General features: G+C 35.9%; 1 protein-coding gene across 1 annotated transcript in view; it reads left to right on the forward strand.

Moving 5' to 3' along the window:
• Positions 1-8,765, forward strand: part of LOC121135980 (disintegrin and metalloproteinase domain-containing protein 7-like) — a 43,628-nt gene extending 34,863 nt beyond the window's left edge. Inside the window, exons 6-11 of the mRNA XM_040735646.1 lie at positions 684-762; positions 2,048-2,124; positions 3,063-3,255; positions 4,205-4,258; positions 7,020-7,091; positions 8,544-8,765. Of these exons, the coding sequence (XP_040591580.1) occupies positions 684-762; positions 2,048-2,124; positions 3,063-3,255; positions 4,205-4,258; positions 7,020-7,091; positions 8,544-8,747 (679 nt within the window). The 3' untranslated portion in view covers positions 8,748-8,765. The remainder of the gene's footprint in view (positions 1-683; positions 763-2,047; positions 2,125-3,062; positions 3,256-4,204; positions 4,259-7,019; positions 7,092-8,543) is intronic.
• The last annotated feature ends 6 nt before the right edge of the window (positions 8,766-8,771 follow it).

Consider the following 8,771-nt stretch of genomic DNA (forward strand, 5'->3'; position numbering starts at 1 on the left):
GAAACATTAGTTGAACTTTTATTAAATCTATAAATCAGTGTGGCTAGATCTGTTTGACATGTCAAAGTGTCTCTTATTATGACTCTGTTTATGTAATACACAAAGATATGTCACTGAGCTCCTTTATCAGATTTGGAAAGTACACTGAGAGGTGTTTGGGGATAAATGTGTCTTAGCACAAGTGAAACAGTGTATGGAAAAATCTGAAGACAGATTGAAGGAATTGCATTTATACATAACAGGGCCATATCTAGAGCAGCCATTCTTTGAAATAGTCACAGTGTAGTTTACACTTTTTGGTTTTAAATGTTGAGCCATCCTTGCATGACTAAGTTAAAATTCTATTAGTACTTTACAAATTATTTTCAGAAGTTTTTAAAATACTTCTTTGTTAAAATTGCCCATTTTTCCAGAAATTTTTGCAGCATGTATAATTGTATGTGATTCAGTTTTTGAAAGGTTTCCCATCAGTGTGTTTGATACTGTATGTATGTATGTATGTATGTATGCATGTATGTATGTATATGTGTGTATATAGGCATAAACATGTGTATATGTATGTTTATGCAGGAAAGGACTTCTTGAGATTCTAAGGCATCTTTGAGGGTTCACAACCATATGACTGGTTTTGTATGTAATATTTTAGGACGAATAAATCTCATTACTTCTCCTCTCTCTTTCAGGGAATTCCTCACTTCAAATTACAGTGAGACGCACTACAATGCAAAGGGAGAGATGATCACTAAGCAGCCACAGATCTTGGTACCTTGTAAAGCCTTCGTCTGCCTCCTCTCTGAAACCATTAATTCCTGATAGTGCTTTAAACACCAATTCCAGATTTACATATTGTTTCAAAGCTACTCGAAAGGAACTAGCCCTGAGTTGACTACTCCTACCTACTAAATGATGATAGAATGGAAACAGAACCCTTTATAAATGGCGGTAGAATAGAAACCAGGAGTTGTTGAGTCCTGCAGGAAGCTGATCACTTCCTAACAAGCAGATCAAAAATTGTATTATTTCTTTCTTTGCTAAGGCTTCTCTATATTCACTATGGTGGTAAGTGAAAAGAGACTGAAGCAGGAGTCAAAATAAGCATAATATATCTTGATTTGTTTGTAATTAAGTAAAAGGGATGAATTCTAAATACATGAAACAACTTTCGATATCTACAGTGAATTAGTTCTTATGTGGTTTGTGACACTTGTCCAGCCCTACTGATACACTAGCATTAGGGTCTCCTTTTTATTCTCTGGAGAAAGTTTTATATAAATCATTACTATTATTCTAGAGGTAGAGAATCTATCTTTTCCTTCATCACCTTTGCAGAACTTTCTATCTATAGTCCTTAAATGAGAATGACTTCCTCTGCCCAAAAGTATCCTTTCAAAACTCTATTTTCTCCATATAAATCAACTTTAAACTGCTTTAAGATATACATCACGATGCAGCGTTAAAATTGAGGACAAAAGGAACACAGAGGAGCAAGCGTGTGGCACTTGGAAGGTCACAGAAAGTGTCATCTATGGGCTGATAAGCAGACAAAAGAGATGAGAAGAGTCATTGCCCGATGGAATTACTATGAGCAATGTACCAAGCAGGACTAAGGAAGAAGCCAGCTGGACGGAAAATAAGAGAGAAGGGCATTGGGGTGGGGTGGCTGGAGAGCAAGAACTAATTTTAGAAATATCAAAAGCTTGACTTGATTTAAGAGGCAGTTGAGGAAATGACAGAACTTTGTAGAGGATTTGAGGGTGGACAGACAGAGCCATATTTATAAGAGAAAGGTCACATCTGAAACTGGTCTCATTGCCTAATAGACAAACCTATGAGGAAATAATTTATATATAGGTTTCCCCAAAGTAGTCATTCAGTTAGGACAAAAGGTCCCTAAAGCAGGTTCAAATGTCTTATTTAAATGAATCCAGGAATACATTCAAGGCAAGTGTCACTTATGAAATATTGATTCATTCTTAACAGAAATTGATTATCAATATTTTTACAGTTCCAGCTTTTATATCTGCCTTAACCAAATCTTCTGTTTTAGAATCACTGTTTTTACCAAGGATCTATCATACATGAATTTGATTCTGCTGCTAGTATCAGTACTTGTAACGGTCTGAGGTAAGGCAGAATAACTTCCTAACTCATTTCCTGTAGATTTTCATGACAGCAATTTGACTGATTTCTTTTCACCAAACAAAAAAGTTAGCAGAAAGGGGCCACTGTGTGCCCTCTACAGTGAATGTAAACTCTAGCCTGTGGTTTACACTCAACAATAAGTGCCTAACACACAACCCTTAACAAGGTGCCTCCAGCACAGGATAGAGGATTCAGAGCTGGTAGATTCCAGTACACCATCTAGCATGTACTCTTATATTAGAGGTCAGGATGCTCAAAGTCCACTGTTGCTTAAGAACACAGAACTTGCTAGCATTGGACTGATTCCGCAGTGCAGGTCCTCTTATTCTGAGGTCTGTGGTCTCTCTGACATTACAATAGCTCAATCATTTTTCTTTTTACTATGCCAGGCCCATTCTTGTTTAGAAAATAAAAAGTCAGAAACAAAGCTTATAAGCTTATAATTTTTCTGTAAGTCTTGGACCTAAAGTTTAAAAAAAACAGTTGAGAGGAGAGATGGAAGGCTGAAGAAAAAAATGTTCTGTTTTCATTTGTCTTGACTGTTCTTGAGTGATTCTCAGAATTCGCATTTGAACCTCTTTCATGATAAAACTACCCAATGGTCATATCTGTACATTTAGATACCTACTCTACAGTTAGTACCTGAAAAATATATCAAATCTATGCAAAACTTTTGAGGCAACCATGGGTGATAGCTGCTTTGCACCTGTGCTCCAAGCAGAAATCATGGTGACCAGCTTCTAAGGACAATAGTCAGGTTGACTTTTTCTTAGAAATGGTGACTAACTGAGTCAAAGGCCTTGTGCTCTGCTACCCAACACACCCAACCCAGGAGGGTTTGATCCTGGTAGTGTCCCTTTCTGAGAAGACAGATTGGGGGAGATACAGACTTGAATAATGTTGTACCCCCATTTCCACAGGGGCTTCTTCAGAGTGAATGAGCAACGGTATCTCATAGAACCAGTAAAATACTCAGATGAAGGAGAACATATGGTTTTCAAATACAATGATGCTAAGGCACCATATGCTACCAATTATTCCTGTGCGGGGCTCAATTTTACCAAGAAATTTGCTCCGTTAGATGCTAAGAATATAAAAGAGCACAAAGTGGAAGTGAGTATTCTAAATCCTCTTTAAGAAACAAAACAAAACCCCCAAACCAAAAATACCACGATTTCCTTTATAATCTCCCAAGAAAAAGTCTATGCACACAGCGATGAAATGCAGGTTGCATTCTGAATTGGAAATTCATGGTCCAAAGACTGAACTTAAACTTCTTTATGTCTATGTAGAGAGTATTTACTCTCTTATGGAAATCCCAGTTTGTTCCATGAAGGGAAAAGCTTCCCACCACCAATAGGTGTTTCTTTGTTGAGTACCTTGATGGATAAATCACTACATAGTTCAGCAAAGAATGACTCAGTCAGATCTTTGCAGAGTGGCCCTGGGCACTGTTCAGAACATGCATTTGCCCCATACAGTTAAAAACTTAGAAGAATTTCCTGGTATTTGTGTTTCCTATAAAAGAAATGCCTGTAATTAGCTGTGTTTATAAGTATTCTTGGAATTGAGAATAACACACAGTTAAAAAAAGGTGGGAGTATTGGGGAGAAGTAGGAGAAATACAGACATCTTAGCAGTTATTTCTCAGTTATACATACATGTATGTATACATATGTATATGCATATATATAGGTTTATGTAAATACACAAATATATGGGTCAGTAGCACATGAGCTTAGGCACAAACTACTGTGTAAATGAACAAAGGGAAACCTAAAATATAAAAATACTTAATTTGAAATAATTTATAACTCTTATTTTGAGTATATAGACTAAACAAAAAAGACAAAACAGCAAAATATGGAATGTTACTCAAGGATTATTAAGATCTAATGTGTAGGTACAGGTTTTTTAATAAGACAAGTTCATAGACATATTAAATACACTCATTTGCTTCACCTTCAAATATAATAGTATTAAGATTTCTCATCATGAAAATTTTGGGTTTTTTCATATTAAATTGGTAATATGTTTCATTGAATTTTCTGTTCACTTTTAGGGCTTCCACCAAGAAAAATTCATTGAACTGTTCATTGTTGTTGATGATTATGTGGTGAGTTCTCACATGGACATTAGACTTTATTTCTCTGTAAAACTACAGTTGTAGTTCTCATTTAGAGAGAAAGAAATTCCACTAAGTTCCATTCTCAATTCATACATCAGCTTTCAGCTCCTCAAAACTTATGTATTATAAGAAACTCTTGAGTCTCTTCACTATCTTACAGATTAATACAGAATGACCCTTACTACTGCAACTAATAGAAGTTTTGAACAATTTATAAAAGATTGAAAACATGTCAATAATCTAGACTTGACCTCAAAAGAAGGCGCTGAAAACTTTCAAATGCTAAAAGTTAAGGAGAACATCTTCATCAGAATGGGAAGTAAAATTCAGAGGTTGTGTACCTGCATTTAGAGCATATAGGAAGACAGAATGCAGGGCTTAACCATTCTAATGAAGGAAGGGATAATTTTTCCCAATAGTACCTCTAGCCATGAAGTCAACCCTATTACCAAAGATCTCTACAAGGACCTAGGAAGATAGGAGAAATTCCTGCCTGTCTGCCTATAGCCATAACAGGGAAAATGGCAACCACAGGAAGACAGATCCCAGGTCTGAGGTATGCACAGATGCTCCACAACAAGCATGTCAGCACCTAGTGTTCAATTTCTGATATGCCAAGCAAAACTTGCAACATAAAAACCATTTGGAGATGTGGTAAACAAGTAGAATGTGAGTAGAAATTTACCAGCAAAGCCATTTCAATACTCCTAAATAAAATGGACCTCATGAGGCAGCCAACCAATGTAGTAAGTTGTAGTTCAGTTGTCCAAGAGCTGCCAATCAGCCAATAATACCTCAATGATTCTCTATAATAGAGGTGTAGATAAAGTCATTGAAATATGAAAAATGAATAGAGCAAAATGAATAATGAGAGACTATATAAAGTGATGGACTTTCTGAAAAAAACTAACATCCATAAGAAAAAAGTGTGTATCTTTGAATGAATTAAACAGAGAGTAAACACTCTGTGAAGCAAAGGACAAAGCAAAGAAATCGCTTATGAGTGCAGGGAAGTAAAGAGTACAAACTATGAAAGAGGTAATGAACATGAAAAACAGGATGAATAAGTAGTGGTAAGTGCATGCAGGTAACCACATGGCAGACGGTCTCTGAGAGGCAGTCCTTGAGTTTTCCAGAAATAAAGAAATGTTAAATAATATAGCAATATGTGAAAAATTCAGAACAGTGAAGATATATTTTTCATATCAGTTGAAGCAAAGAGATACATTAACTCTGCAATTTATATGGAGTGTGCAATAAGCAATAGGACATTGTGCATATTTCAAGAATAAAGCATTTAAAACATCACTGAAAATATTATTATCCTCAAATTTGGCACCAAGTATTGGGCAGTGACAAAGGTTTGGGGAAAGAACACATACTTCAAATATAGTTGGTATCAATGAACTAAGAACTTCAAGGAGAAAGAACACTTTTGTCTGTGTTCCAGGTAGTGCCAAACACTGAATAAAAGGTTGGCAGTAAAGGCACAAGCTACTGTTAGAAATCATGTTTATCCTCTAGAACTTAAGGATTCTGAGGAAGAAAAGAAAACAATGCTAAATGGTAGTAAAAACCAAGATGTAAAAAACATCTTGAAAGAGAATCTAGTCAGTAAAATTTGTGCAAGATGCCTAGAAGATGAAGAGTAACTGCTCAGTATAGTTAAGAGGAAGGCACTTTTTGACTATAGAGAAGAATTTCAGAGACTTCCACCAGGATTCAGAAAAGCATTCTTGGCTCTGCTTTTTAGCATGCAAGGAAATTGACCTTGTGAGTGTTCCAATGACTAGTGAAAAAAATAGTTACAAGAATGGAATCAAAGTCAGAGCAGTTACATCTACTTGGCATTTTGAGCTTTGTCTTACAAAGAAGGGATGGCCAGCTTCCTGTCCCTCTGTGGAACATGGTTCAATGTGGCATCTGTTTTAACTGTGATTTTGTGATTTGTTGCCCTCAGGTATTCAGGGGTCGGGGGGAGTAAATAGGCTGATGCCTGCAACATAATGTCTATTGTATAACATTAATAATTGTGACTTGGGAGTAAAAATGAGCAATTAAACAGTTGCTTTTACAAAAAAAGCAGCAGATGTAATGTAACATAATTGGAAAAGGAGATGACCAAATTAAAAAGAGAAGACCATAAAGTAGCGCTAAGTCAAAACACATCTTCAGGGACTATTATGTGTAGTTATTTATTTCAAAAACTATCCTATTTATCCCTAGTATATGACTGGACTTAGGGAGCCCATTCCAAATAAAGGGACTCTTAGTCTAAACACATGGGGAAGGTTCTACCTAGGCCCTGCTCCAAATGATATGACAGACTTTGAAGATCCCCCATGGAAGGCCTCGCTCTCCCTGGGAAGCAGAAAGGGGATGGGATAGGGAGTCGATAGCATGCAGGATAGGAAGGAAGGAGAGGTAACTGGGATTGACATGTAAAACAAGTTTGCTTCTAATTTAAATTTTAAAAAAAGAGAAACAGAAAAAACAAAACCATTGTCTCCTGTCTTCATAATTTGTTCAGTTTTTAACTCCCTGAAAAAGAGAATTGTTTTTCATTGCTGTAGAGGCTATCGTTCTCTCTCTCTTTCTTTCTTTCTTTTGTTCTTTCATTCTTCCTTCCTTCCTTTCCTTCCCTCCTTCCTTCTTTCTTTCTTTCTTTCTTATCTCATAGTAAGTGAAATATTTTGCTGGGCTGTTTCTCAGTATTGAAAATAACAAGTGCTGCATTTATGTTTTCTAGTACCACAGGAATAGTAAACCCCAAACCAAGCTAAGGAAACGAATTTGGGGAATGGTCAATTTTGTCAACATGGTAAGTTTTGCTATAATTTGAATCAGTCTGTAAACATAAATACAATGGACTTTTTTAGGGCAGGCACATGAAAGGACTGTAGTAATCACCTTCACATTATGTTAGCTAAACCACAAATCCACCAGGCTAAATAGTTATTAAAACTCACTTCAAAACAGTCAGCAATGAAGTTTTGGTTTGCTAAATAAATTACACTTAATATCTAGATAACTTCCAAAACTTGCTCACTGATGGGGACTGGTGAGATGTATCAGGATAAAGAGAGTTTTTTGATGCACAGCATGAAGGTGAAATCTGATTTCAACCTTGGGATCTTCAGGAATGAAGAAGGACAGATGCCACCAAGTTGTCCTCAGACTTCCACACATGTACTTGCCATATGCACCTGTTGCCACCATACACACACATGCACACGCACACACACACACACATGCACACACATGTACACACGCACACACGGACATGCACACACACTCACATGTATGCACAAATGCACAGATAGTCATGCACACACCACAATAATGATAAGTAATAAAAAATTTAAAATCTGTGGTCACACAAAAATTATGAAGCAGGGTATCAGTAATCTAGGAACTAAGCACATAAATGTTATACCACACTACTTTCAACTCAGAACTCTGTGTCTGTGTATAACAAAAAATGTCATGCTGTGATTTATAGTCTATGGCTTGTCATTGGAATCAGGACAACTTCACTATAATCTATTATGATTATTAGTAGATCTAAACATTACTGAGTGTGAGCTGCTACAAAAACAAACTGTGGGTTGTTCTCATCTTCCTTTGCGAATCGTTTGAACACATCCCAGGTCAATTAGTCTGGTAAGGAGACCCTGGAAGGAATAGGCCATCTAGATTAGTGGTGGTTCATACAGTAGTTGAAGGACATTTTTATCTGCATTTTTGGAACTAGTATAAACTTAATCTGCACACATCCTAGGTGCAAAAATAAATTTTCATTTGTTTTACATAAATAATTAAGAAGTTGGAATGCTAGGTCATATGGAATGTGCCTATTATTTTAGCTCTTTCCCACAGTATTATGCCCTATCTTTGTTTCATTCTGTCAGTGCTTTGTATTTCAATTTGGATAATTCTTGTCGAGCCAGCAGGACTCTTCCTCTTTTTTTGTTTTTTTTTCCTATTATTTTCTTTCATGCTTACCATTTCTATCTCTATGCCGAAATTAAGGTATTTTCAAACAATTTTTACCATGTCAGTTACTTTATTGAAATTCGTGGAAATTCACCCAGTATTCTATATAATACTTTGAATTATAGTTCAGTCTATCAATTTATAAAACAGGTGTTGTGCTACTTAAAATGTGCATAACAAGTTAAATTGTTTTTATAATATAAGGGATTACAGGTAATAATGAAAGAAACAAATTCTAACAATTTGACTTACTGAAAACTATTTCCTCTTTGAACAGATTTATAAAACCTTGAACATTCATGTGGCATTGGCTGGCCTTGAAATATGGTCATCTGGAGACAAGGTAGAAATAGCGTCAAATCTAGAAACTGCCTTATTGCGTTTTTCAACTTGGCAAGAAATAGTTCTCAAAAAAAGGAAAGATTTTGATCATGTGATTTTACCGAGGTATATGGATATTCTATTTTTCTTCACATATTAATGTGATTATTCTTATTGAAAAAGA

Source organism: Mesocricetus auratus, unplaced genomic scaffold (genome assembly GCF_017639785.1).
Source record: "Mesocricetus auratus isolate SY011 unplaced genomic scaffold, BCM_Maur_2.0 Super-Scaffold_2245, whole genome shotgun sequence".
Taxonomy (NCBI): domain Eukaryota; kingdom Metazoa; phylum Chordata; class Mammalia; order Rodentia; family Cricetidae; genus Mesocricetus; species Mesocricetus auratus.